Source organism: Ahaetulla prasina, chromosome 4 (assembly GCF_028640845.1).
Source record: "Ahaetulla prasina isolate Xishuangbanna chromosome 4, ASM2864084v1, whole genome shotgun sequence".
Lineage (NCBI taxonomy): Eukaryota > Metazoa > Chordata > Lepidosauria > Squamata > Colubridae > Ahaetulla > Ahaetulla prasina.
In genome coordinates, this window is record NC_080542.1 from 1,111,202 (window position 1) to 1,132,177 (window position 20,976).

Consider the following 20,976-nt stretch of genomic DNA (forward strand, 5'->3'; position numbering starts at 1 on the left):
TCTCTTCTGTTCTAAATTCTAAAGACCCCGGCCGATGCCGCCTCTGACCCACAGCCCGCTAGAGACCCCAACCGTCACAAAGAGACCCACCCCTGAGTGGAAGACGAAGAGGCGGCTGCTTTAAATGAAGCTTTATTGTTTTGAAAAAGACGGGAGACCTTGAACCCTCCCCCCGGATGTTTTTACAGCTTTTAAGCCCACTCCGGGTCCCGGGTGCGAGAGACGGGCTGGTGACACGGATCTTTGCACAAGGCCTTTGTGATGTTCGGGGTCTGCCAGAAGCCTCCCAGGACGCCTGTCACCTCTCAGCCTTCCCCCCCCCCCCGATGGTCAGCCTGTCCCCCAAACACACAAAGCCATTTGCACATTCGCACCGAGAGGTCAGCCGGCCAAGGGATCTGGGCCTGGCTGTGGGGTTGTTCAGATGCCCAGCTCCATCTCGCACACCCAGGTGAACATGCGGGCACAGATGTTGTCGTTCCAAAGGCTGTCCTGCCTCATGTGGGCGCAGTCCTCCCCGCCCCCAGCGCCATGGCCGTACCAGTGGTCTGGCTGGCCTTCAGCCCAGTCCCTAAAATGGGGGAAAGAGAGAGAGAGAGAGAGAGAGAGAGAGAGGAAGAAACAGAGAGAGAGGAGAAAAAGAAGGGAGGGAGGGAGGAAGGAAGGAAGGAGAGAAAAGACAAGGAGGAAGGGAGGGAGGGAGGGAGGAGATGTGAAAGAGAAGGAAGGAAGGAAAATAAAAGGAAGGAAGAGAGGAAGGAAGAAAGAAGGAAAGAGAAAGAAGGAAGGAAGGAAAGAAAGAAAGAAAGAAAGAGAAAGAAAGAAAGAAAGAAAGAAACAAACAAGGAAGGAAGGAAGGAAGGAAGAAAAGACAAAGATGGAGGGAGAGAGGGAGAGAGGGAGAGAGGAGATGTGAGGGAGAAGGAAGGAAGGAAAATAAAAGGAAGGAAGAGAGGAAGGAAGGAAAGAAGGAAGGAAAGAAAGAAAGAAGGAAGGAAGGAAAGAAGAGAAAAGACGGGTGGGAGGAGATATGAGGGAGAAGGAAGGAAGGGAAAAAAAAGGAAGGATGTGAGGAAGGAAGGAGAGAAAAGAGGGAGGGTGGGAAGAAGGATAGAAGACAGGGAGGGAGGATGGATGGAAGGAAGGAAGGAACAAAGGAAAGAAGAAAAAGAAGAATGAATGACATTGAATACCTCCTGGCATCTCAAAGCAACCATCTCCAACTTCATCCCACCCCCCACTCTCTCTGTGTGTTTATTTATTTATTATTTTAATTTATATACCGCCCTTCTCCCAAAGGACTCAGGGTGGTTTACAGCCAAATAAAACAACAAAACACAAAAATTAAAAACAACTTTTTAAAAAACTAATTCGATGTGGCTAAGAAAAATTAAAACTCTAATAAAAAACCCCATTAAAACTATTAGGCCAGCCCTGCGCGATGGAACAAAAATGTCTTGAGCTCCCGTCGGAAGGTCCGGAGCTCAGGGAGTTGGCGTAATCCTGGAGGAAGCTCATTCCAGAGGGTGGGTGCCCCCACAGAGAAGGCCCTCCCCCTGGGGGTCGCCAGCCGACATTGTCTGACCGACAGCACCCTGAGGAGGCCCTCCCTATGGGAGTGCACTGGTCGATGGGAGGCAATCGGTGGCAGTAGGCGGTCCCGTAAATAACCCGGTCCTATACCATGGAGCGCTTTAAAGGTAGTAACCAACACCTTGAATTGCACCCGGAAGACCACCGGCAGCCAGTGCAGGCTGCGCAGGAGAGGTGTTACATGGGAGCCTCGAGTTGCTCCCTCTATCACCCGCGCAGATGCATTCTGGACCAGTTGGAGCCTCCGGGTGCTCTTCAAGGGGAGCCCCATGTAGAGAGTGTTGCAGTAGTCCAGGTGGGAAGTGACAAGGGCATGAGTGACCGTCCATAGGGAATCCCGGTCTAGGAAGGGACGCAACTGGCGTATCAGGCGAACCTGATAAAAAGCTCCCCTGGCGACGGGTCGTTATATGATCTTCTAAGGACAGCCGTACATCCAGGAGGACGCCTAGATTGCGGACCCTCTCCATGGGGGCCAATGACTCGCCCCCTACAGTCAGCGATGGAATCAGCTGGCTGTACCGGGATGCCGGCATCCACAGCCACTCAGTCTTGGAGGTTGAGTCGGAGCCTGTTTTTCCCCATCCAGTGTTGGACTACAACTCCCATCGCCTCCAGCCAGTCGCCCCTTCTGCTCCTCCTTTCCTGCTTGGGCCTCTCCTCCATTGGATTTTCCCAAATCTACACTTAGGCCGGCCAAGCATTGATCGCATCCTGGGAGGCCCTCCCCAGCCAAGCCAGGAGAAGCCCCCCAGGGATAAACCCCATTAAAGGGGGATCCAAAATATCTCAGACCGGACAGAGGCTTCTCTCTCTCTGAGCACCCTGAGAATATATCTGCTGAACAAAACTCCGCCCTGGTGACAAGAAGGGCATCCGGCCAGTAAACACTCAGCTAGCTGCATTCAGTAAGGGTCGTTAAATGATGATGATAAAATCTAATGAGTGTCCTGGTAAAAATGGGGGGGGGGTACTTTAATTCCCTTTGGGGGGGAGAGAGACCCAACGGTCAACTGGACTTACTTTGGGTCCATGGTGTAGGCCGATCCATCCACCCACTTCCAGTCCCCGCTGGAATCGGTCAAGCCAATCCAGGTGTTACTTCCCTGTTTGTGGGTCGTCACAAAGGCCTGGCGTGAGAAAACACAAAGCGACACAAGGCCACAACTGAGCCCCGAATCTCCGTTGCTAAGCGAGACAGCTAGTGAATTTTGCCCCATTGTACGACCTTTCTTGCCACGGTCGTTAAGTGAATTGCGGACGTTGTGTTACGTTATGAACATGGTTGTTAAGGGAACCCGGTCAGAAGGTTGCAAAAGGAGATCAGGCGACCCCTGGGGGGGGGACTGCAACCGTCATAAGTCGGAGCCAATGGCCGAGCGTCCGAATTGGGATTGGGTGATCGCAAGGATGCTGCAACGGTCGTAAGGGTGAGAAATGGTCGTAAGTCACTCTGCCGCCGCCGTCGTTTCAAACGGTCACTAAGCAAACCGCGGTAAGCCAAGGACTGGCTGTAAGGGCGGAACGTGGCAAAACCCGTGCGGGAGGAAGGGCTGCCCTCTCTCCTGCCCCCTGCTGGAGACCCAAGGAATCGCCCAGCCCACTTACTTTCTCATCGGCGGAGTTGAGGATGACCAGGTGAGCTTTCTTATCTTCGCAGTCTTTTTTGGCCCCCTGCCAGGTGTCTCTGGACTGGGTGGTCCAGTAGCAGCTGGAGCGAAAGGTCAGCCAGCCTCGGGGGCAGCAGCCACTTTTGCTCCCTGGGGGGCGAGGGGAGGGGGAGGAGAGAAAAGATCAGGCCGTCAGAGCCAAAAAAGAGGTTGAGACTTTGGAAAAAGTGCAGAGAAAATCAACAAAGACAGGGGTCGGCAACCCGCAGCTCTGCAGCCGCATGTGGTTCTTTCACCTCTCTGCTGCGGCTCCCTGTCACTAAAAATATGCGTCACAACCACCATGTGCAACACCCACCGGCATGCAATTTATTGAGCTTTTCAACCCCTGGTAGGCCAACCATGGATAAATCCAAGAAAAGTTCAGTTTCAGAAGAAAACAGAACGTTTAATTCAACTACATATGCGGCTCAGAAAATAGTCAGGGACGGGAAGGGTTTTGTGGCTCCCGGTGTTTTGTTTTCTGTGGGAAACGGATCCAAGTGGCTTTTTGAGTGTTTAAGGTTGCCGATCCCTGAACTAAGAGGATCAAAGGTCTGGAGATAAACATATGAAGAAGGAATTTGGGATTTGGGTTTGACCAGTCTAGAGAAAAGAAGAACTAGGGGGGACATGGTAGCAGCCTTCCAGTATTTGAGGGGCTGCCATAAAGAAGAGGAGGCGGTAAACCGCTCCAAACTTGATTGCAGAAAATAGGACTTCAGTAACAGAGTGGTCAATGCCTGGAATGCACTACCTGACTCTGTAGTTTCTTCCCCAAATCCCCAAAACTTGAAGCTTAAACTGTCTACTGTTGACCTCACCCCATTCCTAAGAGGTCTGTAAGGGCGGGCATAATCGCACCTGTGTGCCTTCCGTCCGGGTCCTAATATTCCCTTTTTATTTACTCTTTTCATGTATCCAAATTATGTTTATACTTTTACCTGTTTTCTTATATATGATTGACAAAACAAAACAAAATAAAATAAAATAAAATAAAATAAATAAATAAATAAATAAATAAATCTATTCTCCAAAGCACCAGGAGAAGAAACAATGGATGGAAACTAATCAAGGAGAGAAGCAACCTGGAATTAAGGAGAAATTTCCTGATAGTGAGGACAATTAACCAGGGGAACAGCCTGCCACCAAAAGTTATGGGTGCTTCATCACTGGAGGTCTTTAAGAATAGAATAGAATAGAATAGAATAGAATAGAATAGAATAGAATAGAATAGAATAGAATAGAATAGAATAGAATAGAATTTTTTATTTATTTATTTATTTATTTTTATCAAATTTTTATACCGCCCTTCTCCCGAAGGACTCAGGGCGGTGCACAGCCAAGTCATAAAAAACAGCACAATATACAATTAAAACGAGAACTTAAAACGAGCATAATTCATAAATGGCCGGAATTAAAACAATCAAATTTAAAACCCTTAAAATTTATAAATAATAACCCCGATTAAAATTATTTAGAATTAAAAATTCTAAATTATTGGCCAAGTGTGATTGGACACACAAGGAATTTGTCTTGGTGCATAGGCTCCCAGTGGACATAAAAGAAAAGATACCTTCATCAACAATCATAGAGTACAACACTTAATGATAGTCATAGGGTACTAAATAAACAATTAGAAAAAGAGAAATAGCAGTGGCATTCAGAGGGGAGGAGTTGAAAGAGTTTGTATCCAGGAGGGGAGGGGTTTATTTATTTATTTATTTATTTATTTTGTCACAACAATATATGTAGGTATCATACAAAAAAGATTATATAGTATATAAACACATATATGAGTAAATATAAGGAGGTATAAGCATATATATATATCGTCTCATAGTTCCCATCACCAACCTCTTTCCACTTATGACTGTATGACTATAACTTGTTGCTGGCAATCCTTATGATTTATATTGATATATTGACCATCAATTGTGTTGTAAATGTTGTACCTTGATGAACATATCTTTTCTTTTATGTACACTGAGAGCATCTGCACCAAGACAAATTCCTTGTGTGTCCAATCACACTTGGCCAATAAAATTCTATTCTATTCTATTCTATTCTATTCTATTCTATTCTATTCTATTCTATTCTATTCTATTCTATTCTATATAGGAAGAAGAAAAGAAAAACAATAGGACAGGAACAGTAGGCACGTTTGTGCGCTTATGCACGCCCCTTATGGTCCTCTTAGGAATGGGGTGAGGTCAATAGTAGACAGTTTTTGGTTAAAGCTTTTAGGATTATGAGAAGAGACCACAGAGTCAGGTAAAGTATTCCAAGCACTGATGATTCTGTTACAGAAGTCATATTTTCTGCAATCTAGATTAAAGCGGTTGACATTAAGTTTAAATCTATTGGTTGCTCTAGTATTACTGCAATTGAAGCTGAAGTAGTCTTTAACAGGAAGGACATTACAACAGATGATTCTGTGAGTTAAACTTAGGTCTTGTCGAAGGCGACGGAGTTCCAAGTTTTCCAAGCCTAGGATTTCAAGTCTGGTGGGATAAGGTATTTTATTGTTTTTAGAGGAACTGAGAACTCTTCTTGTAAAATATTTCTGGACTCGTTCAATTGTATTGATGTCAGAGATGTGGTGAGGGTTCCAAACAGGCGAGCTGTATTCTAGAATTGGTCTAGCAAATGTTTTATATGCTCTGGTTAGTAGTGTGGTGTTTTTGGAAAAGAAGCTACGCAAAATTAGGTTTACAACTCTTAGAGCTTTTTTTGCTATGTAGTTGCAGTGGGCTTTGGCACTTAGATCATTTGACATGAAAACTCCAAGGTCTTTGACGGGATGGGGGTCGTCTGTAAGGTAATGTCCATCAAGCAGGTACTTAGTGTTTGGGTTCCAAACAGGCGAGCTGTATTCTAGAATTGGTCTAGCAAATGTTTGTAGAAATTTTCTCAGCCTTCTTTCTGGTTTGGGCAGTAGAAAGTAAAATATAGAGAATACTGGAGAGGAGGGGAGAGGAGAGGAGAAGAGAAGAGAAGAGGAATAGAGGGGAGAACAGAAGGGAAGAAGAGAGGGGAGAAGAGGAGGGGAGGGGAAAAGAGAGAAGAGAAGAGAAAAGAAAAGAAGAAGAAGAGAAGAATAGACAAGGGAGGAGAAGAGAGGAAAGGAGAGGAGAGGAGGAGAGGAGAAGAGAAGTGGAGAGGAGAGGAGAGGAGAGGAGAGGAGGAGGGAAAGAGAGAAGAGAAGAGAAAGAAAAGAAGAAGAAGAGAAGAATAGACAAGGGAGGAGAAGAGAGGAAAGGAGAGGAGAGGAGAGAGAGGAGAAGAGAAGTGGAGAGGAGAGGAGAGGAGAGGAGAGGAGGGAGGAGAAGAGAGAAGAGAAGACAAAGAGAAGAGAGAAGAATAGATGAGAGGAGGAGAGAAAGAAAGAGAGGAGAAGAAAAGAAAAGAAAAAAGGGGAGGAAGGGAGGCGAGGGGAGGGGAGAAGAGAAGAGAAGAATAGATGAGGTGAGGAGGAAAAGAGAAGAGAGGAGGAGAGGGGAGGGGAGAGAAGAAGAGAAGAATAGATCAGGGGAGGGGAGGGGAGGAGAGGAGAGAAATAAAAATAAAGAAAATCTGGTTTTTACCGTTGCTCTTCATTTCGACAATTTCACAGTGCAAAGCTCTGGAATTCTGTTCTAGGGTGTTCAGCTGCGTCTGGGTCAGTTTCATCACTGGAAGAAGAGCAGGAGTAGAAAGAAGCTTTAGCCAAACACACACACACAAACACACACACACACTGCAGGGTCCCAAGAGAAAAAAGCGAAGCCCATCCTTCAAACTGGACAACTGGAAGGTGGGTGGACTTCAAGTCCCAGAATTCCACCCGTCTCCCAGTGGCCAAATTGGAAAAACACCGTATTAATCAGGGGTGCCAAAAAAAAACCCCACTGAGGCATCTGATTCAGAGGCGGCTGCTTTCATAAGCCTGAGCAGCTCCCTTCATGGGGGGCATGCTGGCTGGGGAATTTTGGGAGAGTTCTTGAGAATTCTGGGAGTTGAAGTCCACCCATGTTCCAGTGGCCACGTTTGAAAAACACCGTGTTAATCGATAGTTCCAAAAACGCCACTACAGCCTTTGATTCGGAAGCGGGTGCTTTAATGAGAAGCTGCGACAGCAACAGCTCTCTTCATTGGTGCTTGGAGAACTGGGCTGATGGAGGGGATTAATTTGGGGAGGGGGAAAGAAAGGGAGGGGGAGACAGGTTGGCTGGGCGGCTGCAGATGCCAGGTGAGCTGGCTCATGAAAGCAGCTGCCTTTTAAGAAAGAATTCCTAGAATCCTCTCCCAGACACCACAGCTGCGGTTGTGTCCCCTTTCTCTTGCCAGGGATTTTGAGACTGGAGAAAGGCAACAATGAGAGCGTCCCTTATTCCTCTGTAGGGACCCCAAGTTCCCCTCCCCCAACAACTGCACCCCAGCTGGAAGAAGGATGTTTCCGGGGTGAAAAATGCTGACCTTTCAACAGCTTATCGTTCTCCTGTTGCAAAGTTTTCTCCAGCTCAGTCAGTCTTGACCCAGTGCTGTTCCCTTAAAGAGGACAAGAAGGAGGGCCCGGTCGGAGTGGGGCCCATTCCCACGGTCCCACAAGAGTCCTGGAACCAAGGACGTTGGGAGAAGGAGGACCCCTTCCTTGGCAGGAATCGCACCAGCAACCTCCCAGTAGTGGGTTTCAAAGCCCGCCACTACCGTTTTGCTCGTGGGCAGAAGCATCCACTGCTACTAGTTCGCCCGATCCTGGCAACCCACCACTGTGACCTCCCCTCCCTGACCCCCCCCAAGAGAAAGCTTTCCCCCCCATTCTCCGACAAGTGCCCCCCAGTGGATGTCTGTCCCACCTGGGAAAGTGCAGCCCCAGGGGTGGGGCTGGGTGGGGGAAGAAGGGGTGGGGGGCTTGCATGCTGCTTCTCGCCCCCCTCTGGCTCCTTACTTTTGGCCTTGAGGTTCGTGACCCCCTGTTGGATGGTCTGGGTAATATTCTGCACGCCCTTCTGGGTCCCCTGGAGACTTTTGCTGAAACGGATGCCTGGAATCGAGAGGGGGAGGAGGAAGCAGAGCCGAGGGAGGGGGCAACCCAGGGTGTAGAAGATGACCCTCTCCTCCTTTGGCACTGGCCGGGCTCCCTCTGTTATTCTCTCTATTCCTACAACACCCGAAACCCAGGTAAAAAAAACCACAGCAATTGCCGGAATTTATTGCCATCCCATAGGAGGTGTCTGCAGCTATGGGCTCCACAAATGGACCAATCCACGTTTCTCTTCTTCATTTCCCATTTTCAATTATGACTGAAACTAGGGGCTCAATTACAGTTGTAAGTCGAGGACTACCTGTAGGTGGGGTTGGACCAGATGATGTGGAGCAGCCCTCTAGTTTTGGCCTATTCCTACAACACCCGAAACTCAGGTTAAAACAAACAACACAGTAGTTGTTTGTATTTATAGCCATCCCAGCAGCTTTGGGTTTCACATGGACCAATCCACGTTTCTCTTCTTCATTTCCCATTTTTAATTATGACTGAAACTAGGGGCTCAATTACGGTTGTAAGTCGAGGACTACCTGTAGGTGGGGTTGGACCAGATGATGTGGAACAGCCCTCTAGTTTTGGCCTATTCCTACAACACCCGAAACTCAGGTTAAAACAAACAACACAGTGGCTGTTTGCATTTATAGCCATCCCAGCAGCTTTGGGTTTCACATGGACCAACCCACGTTTCTCTTCTTCATTTGCTTCCCATCTTGCACGCTCGTTCCGCAGCTCCGGGTCTGCCTCGTGTTTCCTCCTCCCTAGGCCCTTGCACACCCGCGTCTCAGCTTGTTTGTGTGGCACACTCACCTTGCATGCCCAGGATGCTGACCGAGAGGATCAGAACGGCACAGAAGACCATCAACCCCAGAATGAGCCGGCTGGTGGGACAGAGGCGCCGGGGGAACGACTTCGATAACGGGAAGTCTGTGCGAAGAGAAGGATGCCCTGAAGACCCCCTACCCACCTTTCGAGGACCAGAAAGGGATATTTGCAGAAATCTCTGAGAAGCCCCCTCCCTCCAGGTGGGCACCTTCTGGGCTTAAAGCCACAGCCCCCTGACCCATCCTCAGGACCATGACATGGCTCCCCCAAGGGAGGCGGTCTCCAGGTTCCCCCCACCACCAACCCATGTCCCCCTCCACCCCCAAATCAGCCGGTGCATGATTCGAATCCGCTTCCAGGTACCTTTTTCAAAGTGTGTTTCGTATTCCTTCTCCACATCTGCAGACTGGAAGTTCTCGTACGTCTCATACGTCGAAGGGGGCTCGGAGGCTTCCACGCTGGGGAAAAGGAGCAGAGGTGGGTGGGGGAGAAATTGTAGGTTGGGGGGAGGCAATGGGGAAGGGGGGCGAATGGGGGATCTGGAGATACGTTTCAGGAGGCAAGTCCCTGGAACGGAATTTCTCAAGCTTGGCTACAAAGATGGGTGGACTTCAACTCCCAGAATTCCCCAGGCAGCACATGCGCTGGCTGGGGAATTCTGGGAGTTGAAGTCCACCTGTCTTCACGTGGCCATGATTGAGAATGCTGGTCGGAAGAGAAACAACCCAACATTCCCTCCCCCCCCCCCTCAACACAATGTCTCATCTTCAGCTGTAAACTGCCAAGGGTCATTTTACTATACAGCTAGTTCTGAACTTACAACCGTTTGTTTAGTGACGGTTTGAAGTTAGAAGGGCACTGAAAAAAAGTGATTTATGGCACTTTTCACATTAACGGCCATTGCTGAGCATTCAGACGGTCTCCTGCTTGAGCAGGGGGTTTCGACTAGAAGACCCCCAAGGTCCCTTCCAATTCTGTTATTCTGTTAACTCCCAAGTTAGCGTTATGTCCAGTCTAATGAAAAGAAGGATTGGGGTGGGGGGGGGGACATAAAAGCAGTCTTCCAGTATTTGAGGGGCTGCCCCAAAGGAGACGGGGATCAAATTATTCTCCAAAGGACCAGAAGGCAGGAGAAGAAACAATGGGTGGAAACTCATCAAGGAGAGAAGCAACCTGGAATTAAGGAGAAAGTTCCTGACGGTGAGAACAATTAACCAGTGGAACAGCTGGCCACCAGAAGTTGTGGGTGCTCCATCAATGGAGGCTTTTAAGAAGAGAGGGGGTTGGACTAGAAGACCTCCAAGGTCTCTTCCAACTCTGTTATTCACCCCACGGCCTCTCTCTCTCTCTTTGGGACTCAGGGGAGGAAGCCCCTGACCACGTCCTGGTTACTCACTTGACCACCGAAGTCGCCATGCTGCCCTGCACCCCCTTCCTCTTCCTTCGTGGCACTTGAAGGCCACCGGCAACCAGGGCCCTCTGCTCACCCAACCTTGGTTAGAAGGCTGTCCCGGGCAAAGTTTGGGCACCACGAAGATCCGTCACCAAATTCATTCCCCCACCCACTCTGCCCGGCTGCTACGAAAGCAGGGCTGGGCCGAGGGGGATGGACCAGCCTGTAGTTGTAAGCAATGGGGCCACTTCTCTGCCCCCCCCCCTCATCCCTCCCCATGGGACCTTTGCTCTGTCAATATTATTTCTCTCCAGAGTGTACAATTTGGTAAAAAAAAAAAATGCACTGAAAATTGGAAGCAGGGCAGCGCCTCTCAACCTTGGTGGCTTGAAGATGGGTAGACTTCAACTCCCAGAATTCCCCAGCTAAAAGAGAAACCCCAATATAGATAACCCCAAGATTAGATATTACCAACTTGTATAAAAGTCAACGTGTCACTTAGAAAGCAGAAGTATACCATTGGGCAGGTATATGGTGTTGCAAGCTTTCGGGAAAGTGCAGAAATATTTCTACAAACTGTTCTTGTGACTATGTGGCAAAGAGGAGGGGGCATCGAGAGTAACACGTGTATCCAGAAGGTGTATGATAAGAGTAGACCATATATGGGCTTTTGTTTATTTCAACCAATTAGGGTAACTTCTTCTTTTTTCTTATGGCAATGTCTGTAACCAGAAAGTATAGAAGATTATGTTTAAGCCATGCTCGACGCTCAGACCTTTGTTTTCCACCCAAGTGGGGGTCTGTGTCCTATTTGCGCAAATAATAAATTAATTCTTGTTTCTCAAATCCTTCGTGGTCTTGTCTCCTCACTTTAAGACAAAAGATTTCTACAACACAGCCAGAATTCTGGGAGTTGAGATCCACCCATCTTCAAGTTGGGTGGATTGCAAAAGGATCATTGAAGAAGGGGACATTAATAAAGGTGGGATAGAAGGGAGGGAGGGAGGGAGGGAGGGAAGGAGAAAGGAAGGAAGACAGGAAGAAAGGAAGGAAGGAGAGAGAAAGGATAAGGAAGGAAGGAAGATAGGAAGGAAAGGAAAGAAAGAAAAAAGAAGGGAGGAAGGAAGTAGAGAGAAAGTAAAGGAAGGAAGGAAGGAGAGAGAAAGGAAAGAAGGAAGGAAGGAGAAAGGAAGAAAGGAAGGAAGGAAGATAGGAAGGAAAGGAAAGAAAGAAAAAAGAAGGGAGGAAGGAAGGAAGGAAAGGAAAGGAAAGGAAAGAAAAGAAGGAAGGAAGGAATATAGGAAGGAAGGAGAAAGGAAGGATAGAAGGAAAGAGGTGGGAGGAGGAAGGAAGGAAGGAAGGAATCTAGTTGAGGGTCCCCTTTCTATCCTTCTGGGTTGTGCATAATTTCGCACAACAACGCATCTCCCTGCTGCTCTGCACAAGGGAGCCAGGGGTGTGTGTGTGTGTTTTTGTCTGATCGGAGCCCCCCCTCAAGGGGGCCAAGGGGGCAATGAATTCAGACAGTCGTGCCCCCCCTCTTTTTCCCCTTCCCCCCAGGCCTCTCCCTTCCTCTGGCCCTGTCACACCCCTCCAAGAGAGGGGTCTCCACCCCCTCCCTTTAAAAGCCCCTCCTCTCTTGCAAAACTCATTTAAGAGCCCCTCCTGCTTGCAAAACTGCCCCTGTCTTAAAGTCCCTCTCCCCACTTGCAAAGCACCCCCCCCAAATTTGCCGAGGGTCCCCCTTAATGTGAGACACCCCCCCATGCTAAACGAGGGGGAACAGCCTGGGAGGAACTTTCCCTGGGAGGAACTTTTTCCTCCCCCCCCCAATATTTATCAGGTGGTCCAGCTGGGCTCCCTCTGAAGACCCTTCCCTGGGCCTACCCCTTCAACTCCAACTCCCATCATCCTCAGCAGTCTTCTTGTATTTATTATTTTATTGTTATCTTTCTTTATATATTTTTCTTTCTTTAATTACTTTTTATCGTCATTGTTTAATTTAGTATTTTGTTATGTCCATGGTTTATTATTATATTTAATGTTTTTTATTGTTTTTTATATCTTTGTTTCTATATCTTTATTTAAATAAACTAATATTTTAATTAATTAATAGATAAATTATTCTGTTTATCTTACAGATTAATTTATTGTTTTATTTTGTTATCATATTTATTGTTCATTGCCGTTACTTTTATTGTTTTATTTCTTTATTTCTACCTCTTTTTATTTATTTAATGACTTCTATTTATCTTACTTATTCATTTATTTATATTTCGTTTGTTATATTTGTTGTTTCTTATTATATTTAATGCTTTCAGCTTATTGTGTGGCTGTATTTTACTTATTGTTTTTCCATTTATTGACTTGTTAAGTTTTTTAGCATTTTATTCTATTTCAAATTTATACGGCCGCCCATAAGAAGCGACTCCGAGCCTCGTACAGCCCATATAGACACACAAACACACACACACAAACAACAAATGTGTGAAACACACACACACACACACACACACACACACAAATCTTATCCCTAAGCCATTTTTCCTTTCAAGACAAGTTTCGGTTTAATCCAGAGAATGAAAGAGAGTGGTGGCAGGTTGTGGGTCCATGTAGTGTGTAGGTGTGTGATGGTTACACACTGGGCTGGTATGGCTGGAGGCAACACTGCCAGCAGGCTCTCCGGGGCGCAGGTCCTTCCCTGCCACACCTGACAAAAGCACAACTTTTGTGCGTGCGAAAGGACAAACACAGGTGAGCCTGCTTGTGATGTTTTTAAGACCCTTCCCCAACAGGAGTGTGGGCAAGGGGGTTTCTCAGACTCCAACTCCCATCGCTCCCTGGCCTGGCATCCAATGCAGAGTAGCAGGTTGGGGAAGGTGGCTGTGGCCTTTGACGGGGCGGGGTGGGGGGGAGGTAGACCCTGTGTGGTTGTGTGTATGTGTGTGCTCAGGTCCTCAGGGCCTGGAGAGACGCCAGAACGAGTGATGCAAGAGTGCAGCCTTTGTAAAGACGCTAAACATTAATGATGCAGTCAACCGACAAGGACATCATGTGCCCAACTCTCTCGGCACCTGCTAAAAATGTACAGTCTGGTCACGAGTTCAAGATCTGAGCACTCCAGCAAAATGAACCCCGAAACCGCCTCTCTTTAGGGGTCAGGGCTGAGCCGCTTCATTGGGCCACCTTAAAACGAATGAGCGTCGGATGAATCAAGCCAGGGCTGTTGGTTACGTTGATTTGGTGGAGCCTCCACTTTCAGGACCGGTCTACCTCTATGTCAGCTGCTGGGAACGGGTGGGTGGGTGGGGGGGGCGCGTCTTTTCACACTGGGGTCTCATCTGGAGGGTTCTTCTGTCTCCAGAGTCCCATTGGGCGATCTTTGTAGCGCTGGGGAACTTTTTTTAAAAAAAGAAAGATTCTTCCAAAAGTCTTAAAAGCTGCCAGGGTGCTTGCAACTTTTATACATTGAATTTTGAGAAGCCGAGTTGTTTGCTGAGATGGGGGGGGAGGGACTATAGCAATGAAAAAGAAAGAAGGAAAGAAAGAAAAAAGGAAGGGAGGAAGGAAGGAAGGAAAAAGAGGGATAGAGGGAGGCAGGCAGGCAGGAAGGAAGGAGGGAAAGAAAAAGAGGGAGGGAGGAAGAAGGGAAAGAAGGAAGGAAGGAAGGAAGGAAGGAAGGAAGGAAGGAAGGAAGGAAGGAAGGAAGGAAAAAAGAGAGGGAGGGAGGAAAGAAGGAAGGAAGGAAAGAATAAAGAGGGAGGGAGGAAAGAAGGAAGGAGGGAAAGAAAAAGAGGGAGGGAGGAAGAAGGGAAAGAAGGAAAGAAGGAAGGAAGGAAGGAAGGAAAGAAGGAAAGAAAGGAAGAGAAGAAAGAAAGAGGGACAGAGGAAGGGACGAAGGAAGCAAGGAAAAGAAAGAAAGAAAGAAAGAAAGAAAGAAAGAGTTGCTTGCTCCTTTCCAACTAACACAATTTATAACTTAATTTTATTTTCATTCTAATTTTTTCAAGCACTGTTGATGTTCCCTAGTTTGAGTCCTGAAGCTTCTACCAGAAAACAGCCAAGCTCAGACAGCACAAGGACCCCCCCCCTTCTTAAGTGTTTTTTTTTATTTAATTTAAGATTGTTTTAATTTTGATTTTTTTTTTAAATCTAATTTTAATTTTCTATTTTTTCCACTCCCTGCCCTTCCCCTCCCTCCTTGAGAGAGGAGAAGCCGAGGCTGGCATCTTGCCAAGTGGGTTGAGGAGGAGGAGGAGGAGGAGGAGGAGGAGGAAGAGGAGGAGGAGGAGGAGGAGGAGGAGGAGGAGGAGGAGGAGGAGGAGGAGGAGGAGGAGGAGGAGGAGAAAGAGGAGGAGGAGGAGGAGGAGGAGGAGGAAACCCACTCCCCCCCCTTCTCCTGCCCTTAAAGCAGCCGGCTGAGCCCAGAGGCGGGCAGAGAGACCAGCAGAAGACGACTGGGAACCATGAGCTTTGTGGTCCGCCCGTGCGCCCCCAGGGACCTGAAGGACATCATGCGCCTGGTCAAGGTGAGGTTGATGGGCTGATGGGCTGAGCCACAGCGGTACAGGAGGACAAATGCAGCTAGGAGATAGATAGAAAGCAGATAGGATAACAGAGTTGGAAGGGACCTTGGAGGTCTTCTAGTCAACCCCCTGCTCAGGCGGGAAACCCTACACCACTTCAGACAAGTGGCTATCCAATCTCTGCTTTAAAACTTCCAGTGTCTTCTTTAAAACTTCTTTAAAACTTCTTTAAAACTTCTTTAAAACTTCCAGAGCATTTACAGCTTCTGGTGGCAAGCCGTTCCACAGGTTAATTCTTTCTCACGGTCAGGAAATGACTTCTTAGTTCTAAGTTCCTCCTCTCCTTGAGAGAAGCTATCGCCGTCGTTAGATAGGTCGCACGGCCGTTAAGTGAATCCGGCTTCCTCCAGTCGCCAGTCGCATGACTCTTGCACGCTGCGACCGTCATAAACACGAGTCGCGGGCCAAGCGTCCAAATTTTGATCGTGGGACCGTGCAGCAGTTGACAAGTTTGAAGGCCGGTCGTAAGTCAGGGTTTTTTTTTCCCCCCTTGTGTCCTTTGAACTTCAAACGGTCACTAAACGAACAGTCGTAAGTCGAGGACTCCCTGCATTCTTGCAATTGCAACTGGAGAGGAAAACCAGACCTCAGAAGAGCAAAAATGGACCCCCTTCCGTGTTTCTTCCTTGCAGCAGCTCAACAAACACCCTGAGATCTGACAGGCGTCATAAGTCCGAGACGTATTTTTTTTCTTCCTCTCTACAGGACATTGCCGTCATTTACAACGTCCCTCTGGAAAGTCTCTCCACCAACGTCCAAGGTATGGGGTAGGGAGTTCAAGGGGTTCCTGAGCATGTGCAAAACTCACCTTTACTCGTGGACTTCAACTCCCAGAATTCCCTTGCTTACTGGGGAATTCTGGGAGTCGAAGTCCATGAGTCTTAAAGGGTCCACGTTTGGAGACCCCGCCTTGCTTTACACAACGAATTGGTCCATGAACTCAACAAACTGGGTTCCCACCATATGGCAGCTGAAAGAAAAGAAAAAAACAGTGCCGTAAATTAACCATGGTTCATATCAACCAGGTTACGCCCCAGATGCGAATTTTCGCAGCTTCCATTTTAATCCGTTGATTCACCGTTCAATTTACAGCTTCCACTTAATCCTTCGTTCATCTTTTTTTTTTAAAAAAATCAATCGCTTTGCTGTCATCTTTTAATTAATGGCAAGTAGTCCTCGACTTACGGCCATTTGTTTAGTGACCGTTCGAAGTCACAACGGCATTACGGTAAAAAAAAAAGTGACTTACGACCGTTCTTCACACTTATGACCGTTGCGGCATCCCTGCGGTCACCTGATCGGACGCTCAGCGATTGACTTGTATTTATGACGGGGTCACGTGATTCCCCTTTGTGACCTTCTGACAAGCAACAGGAACGTCAGATCCACTGAGTAACCGTGTCACTCCCTTAACGACCGCAGTGACAAAGAAAGGCCATACAGTGAAGCAACACTCCCTTCGCTGTTTCGCTTAGTAACAGAACTTTGGGGCTCTATTGTGGTCATAAGTCGAGGACTAGCGGTACCCTAGCAACCCACCCAGAATCATATAAATCAGTCAGCTAGCCAGCCAGCCAGCCAATCAATCCATCAATCATCAATCAATGCACCTGCTTGTTCTTCTCCACCCTCAGGTGTGTTGTGCGTCTTGTTTTTCATTTTTATTTGATTTCAAAGATTGAAATGCAAAATCCAAAAGAAAAAATATTTCTCAGAGACAAAACTAGAGGAGAATATTTAAAAAAATGTGAATTAGAAGAACATTAAAAAAATGTGAATGAAACGGACAAAAAAAAGGGGGGGGGAACCGCCATTTGACCGCAAACACAACACAGAGGATGCCCAGAGGAGGAGAGGAAGGGGGCAAACGGCCCCCAAGATCCCTGCCTCCCCCCATAGCTGCCCCCCCTTTTCCAGCCTTTCCCCCCAAAATGAGCGTTTTCCTCCTTTTTCCACTAGAACTGGAAAAAGCCGGATTCGGCCCCCGTCCGAAATTTGAGTGTTTCGTGGCTGAGATCCCTCCGGAGCGGAAGAGCCTCGAAGGTCGGTGAACCCCGATGGAGAGTCCTCTTTTGGGGGTTAGGGGGGCTGACAGGGCCAGGGGAAGCGGGGGAAGGGGGGAAATGTGGGGGCTGCCCGACTCGGCTGCCCCCTTGGCCCTCTTGGGGGGGTGGGATCTGATGACACACACACACCTGGCTCCCTTGGGCACAGTAGCAGGCATTGTGCAAAATTAAGGGGACCCTCAACTAGATGCCTTCCTTCCTTCTTTCCTTCCTTCCTTCCTTCCTTCCTTCTTCTTTTTCTCTCTTCCTCCTTTCCATCCTTCTTTTCTTCCTTTTTCATCTTTCCCCTCCCTTCTCTATCTCTCTCCCTCCCTCTCTCCCTCTTTCTTTTTTCCTTCCTTTCCTTCCTTCCTTCCTCTCATCCTCCTTTCCATTCTTCCTTCCTTTTTCATGTTTCCCCTCCCTTCTCTATCTCTCCATCTCTCCCACCCTCCCTGTCTGTTTTTCTGTCTTCCTTCCTGCCTTCCTTCCTTCCTTCCTTCCTTCCTTCCTTCCTTCCTTCCTTCCTTCCTTCCTTCCTTCCCTCCTTCCTTCCTCCCTTCCTTCCTTCCTTCTTTTTCTCTCGTCCTCCTTTCCATCCTTCCTTTCTTCTTTTTTCATCTTTCCCCTCCCTTCTCTATCTCTCTCCCTCCCTCCCTCCCTCTTTCTTTTTTCCTTCCTTTCCTTCCTTCCTTCCCTCCTCTCATCCTCCTTTCCATTCTTCCTTCCTTTTTCACGTTTCCCCTCCCTTCTCTATCTCTCCATCTCTCCCACCCTCCCTGTCTGTTTTTCTGTCTTCCTTCCTTCCTTCCTTCCTTCCTTCCTTCCTTCCTTCCTTCCTTCCTTCCTTCCTTCCTTCCCTCCTTCCTTCCTCCCTTCCTTCCTTCCTTCTTCTTCTCTCGTCCTCCTTTCCATCCTTCCTTCTTCTTTTTCATCTTTCCCTCCTTCTCTATCTCTCTCCTCCTCCCTCCCTCTTTCTTTTTCCTTCCTTTCCTTCTTCTTCCTTCCTCTCATCCTCCTTTCCATTCTTCCTTCCTTTTCATGTTTCCTCCCTCTCTATCTCTCCATCTCCCACCCTCCTGCCTGTTTTTCTGTCTTCCTTCCTGCCTTCCTTCCTTCCTTCCTTCCTTCCTTCCTTCCTTCCTTCCTTCCTTCCTTCCTTCCTTCCTTCCTCCTTCCTTCCTCCTTCCTTCCTTCCTTCTTCTCTCTCGTCCTCCTTTCCATCCTTCCTTCTTCTTTTTCATCTTTCCCTCCTTCTTTCTTTCTCTTCCTCCTTCCTCCTTCCTTTCTTCCTTCCTTTCCTTTCTTCCTTCCTTCCTCTCATCCTCCTTTCCATCCTTCCTTCCTTCTTCATGTTTCCCCTCCCTTCTCTATCTCTCTATCTCTCCCACCCTCCCTGCCTGTTTTTCTGTCTTCCTTCCTTCCTTCCTTCCTTCCTTCTTTCCTTCCTTCCTTCCTTCCTTCTTCTTTTTCTCTCTTCCTCCTTTCCATCCTTCCTTTCTTCCTTTTTCATCTTTCCCCTCCCTTCTCTATCTCTCTCCCTCCCTCCCTTTCTTTTTTCCATCCTTTTCTTTCTTCCTTCCTTCCTCTCGTCCTCCTTTCCATCCTTCCTTCCTTTTTCATGTTTCCCCTCCCTTCTCTATCTCTCTCCCTCTCTCCCTCCCTCCCTCTTTTTTCCTTCCTTTCCTTTCTTCCTTCCTCTCGTCCTCCTTTCCATCCTTCCTTCCTTTTTCATCTTTCCTCCTTCTATCTCTCTATCTCTCCCACCCTCCTGCCTGTTTTTCTGTCTTCCTTCCTTCCTTCTTTCTTTCTTCCCTTTTTCATCTTTCCCCTCCCTTATCTCCTTTCTCCCTCCCTCCCTCCCTCCCTCCCTTCTTTCTTTCTCTTTCTTTCCCTGCAGGTCGCAGCCTGGCTGGATACGTTCTCTCCACCTACACCTACAGCAGCTGGAAAGGGAGAAATCTCTACATAGACAATTTATACGTCATGCCAGAATTCAGAGGTGAGATTGTAAAACCTCCCTGGCCAGTTGGCTTCATCTTCCCTGCCAAGAGGCAGCTAATCCTGGTTTCCCAAGGAAGCCCACCTTGGGCTGCATTCACAGGGCCCACTCCCCGGAAACCCTGGTTTAAAACTCCCGGCGCCTGGGTTCACACCACGCTCTTCTTTTCCAGGGATGCAGATTGGGAATTCCCTGCTCAAGGAGGCAGCAAAGGTGAGTCCCACCTCCTCCTGCAAGTGCCTCCCACTTCGCCCACTTCCATTATTTCTTTATTTGGATCCTGCCTGCATTGTTTTTACAAATCACCCAAGGCAGCAGACATAGCCAGCACACCTGCCTCCTCCTAGTTTCCCCACAACAACAACCCTGCGAGGTGGGTTTTGCTGCGAGGGAATGAGCCGCCCAAAGTCACCCAGCTGGCTTTCATGCCTAAGGCGGGACTAGAACTCCTGGTCTCCTGGTGATTGGTCCAAAGTCACCCAGCCGGCTTTCATGCTTAAGGTGGAACTAGAACTCACCGTCTCCTGGTGATTGGCACCAAATGGCTTTCGTGTCTAAGGTGGGACTAGAACTCACCATCTCTGGGTGATTGGCCCAAAGTCACCCAGCTGGCTTTCATGCCTAAGGTAGGACTAGAACTCACCGTCTCCTGGTGATTGGCCCAAAGTCACCCAGCCATTTTCCTACCTAAGGTGGGACTAGAACTCACCGTCTCCTGGTGATTGGCCCAAAGTCACCCATCCGGCTTTCATGCCTAAGGCGGGACTAGAACTCACCGTCTCCTGGTGATTGGCCCAAAGTCACCCAGCCAGCTTTCCTACCTAAGGCGGGACTAGAACTCACCATCTCCGGGTGATTGGCCCAAAGTCACCCATCCGGCTTTCATGTCTAAGGCGGGACTAGAACTCACCGTCTCCTGGTGATTGGCCCAAAGTCACCCATCCGGCTTTCATGTCTAAGGCGGGACTAGAACTCACCGTCTCCTGGTGATTGGCCCAAAGTCACCCAGCTGGCTTTCATGTCTAAGGCGGGACTAGAACTCACCGTCTCCTGGTGATTGGCCCAAAGTCACCCAGCTGGCTTTCATGTCTAAGGCGGGACTAGAACTCACCGTCTCCTGGTGATTGGCCCAAAGCCACCCAGCTGGCTTTCATGCCTAAAGCGGAACTAGAACTCCCGATCTCCCAATTTCTAGCCTGCTGCCTTACAACCTCTAGACCAAAATTTGCCCACTTAAGGCGGAAGAGGTCACTCAAGGGAGGCCACCGTCCGTCTCCTCTGTCCCAGTTATCCCCGATGTCCAGATGGGGCAAGCCACTTGCGGGAGGGGGGGCACTGGTCCTTTGCAAATTACTTTCTTCTCTCCCCCCCCCTCCCCACATTCCAGGCCGCCTGGCAAGAGGGCTGCTCCGAGCTTCGCATGCACGTTTCCTACCTGAAGCCCGAAAACACAGCTTACCTGGAGAGGCGGGGAAGCGAGAACCTCACCATCCAAGATGGCTGGAGACTGTTTCGGTTTTACGGCGACCGGCTCCGCCAAATGGCGGATCGGAGCCGGGTCTAGCCTCAAACGGGGTGTGTGCGCGAGTGAGAAGCGAGACAGTTTTGGTGGGCTGAGCCCCCCACCCCCATCCCACTCTATCTCACTGGCTAGGCTGGCCTTGCGCCCGGTCCAGGTTGACCTAACGGAGTGTGTGTGTTCCTGAGCATGTCTCAAGTGCCCTGAGCGATTGGGAAGTGGAGGATGGGAAGCGGGCGGGAAGCATGGATGCCGGGACCTTTTTTTGACCCGCACGAGGGACCAAAGGTCTATATATATATATATAAAAAAAAACATTAAAACTTTTGCAAAAGTTTTCT

At 48.4% G+C, this 20,976-nt stretch overlaps 2 protein-coding genes across 2 annotated transcripts; one reads left to right on the top strand and one right to left on the bottom strand.

The window, feature by feature from the left end:
- Positions 1-122: 122 nt before the first annotated feature.
- Positions 123-10,610, bottom strand: LOC131198519 (asialoglycoprotein receptor 1-like). Its single transcript, XM_058183256.1, has 9 exons — positions 10,487-10,610; positions 9,454-9,548; positions 9,076-9,192; positions 8,173-8,268; positions 7,701-7,772; positions 6,830-6,916; positions 3,202-3,353; positions 2,617-2,723; positions 123-571 (listed from the first exon to the last, which is right to left on the bottom strand). The coding sequence occupies exons 1-9, from the start codon at positions 10,504-10,506 to the stop codon at positions 421-423; spliced, it is 897 nt and encodes a 298-aa protein (XP_058039239.1). The 5' UTR covers positions 10,507-10,610; the 3' UTR covers positions 123-420.
- Positions 10,611-14,949: 4,339 nt separating this feature from the next.
- On the top strand, positions 14,950-20,680 carry LOC131196893 (diamine acetyltransferase 1-like). The gene is made up of 6 exons (XM_058180333.1): positions 14,950-15,012; positions 15,775-15,829; positions 17,029-17,112; positions 19,015-19,116; positions 19,289-19,329; positions 20,504-20,680. Exons 1-6 carry the CDS (start codon positions 14,950-14,952, stop codon positions 20,678-20,680), a joined length of 522 nt encoding a protein of 173 aa, XP_058036316.1.
- Positions 20,681-20,976: the final 296 nt, after the last annotated feature.

Bases quoted from the DNA above. Each gene is read 5' to 3' on its own strand.
- LOC131198519 (XM_058183256.1), bottom strand. From the start codon at position 10,506: ATGGCGACTTCGGTGGTCAA. The intron at 3,354-6,829 runs GTAAAAACCAGA...CTCGCCCCCCAG, and splicing joins TGTCGAAATGAAGAGCAACG to GGAGCAAAAGTGGCTGCTGC. The intron at 2,724-3,201 runs GTAAGTGGGCTG...TTCTCACGCCAG, and splicing joins TCAACTCCGCCGATGAGAAA to GCCTTTGTGACGACCCACAA.
- LOC131196893 (XM_058180333.1), top strand. From the start codon at position 14,950: ATGAGCTTTGTGGTCCGCCCGTGCGCCCCCAGGGACCTGAAGGACATC. The intron at 15,013-15,774 runs GTGAGGTTGATG...TCCTCTCTACAG, and splicing joins ACATCATGCGCCTGGTCAAG to GACATTGCCGTCATTTACAA. The intron at 19,117-19,288 runs GTGAGATTGTAA...CTTCTTTTCCAG, and splicing joins CGTCATGCCAGAATTCAGAG to GGATGCAGATTGGGAATTCC.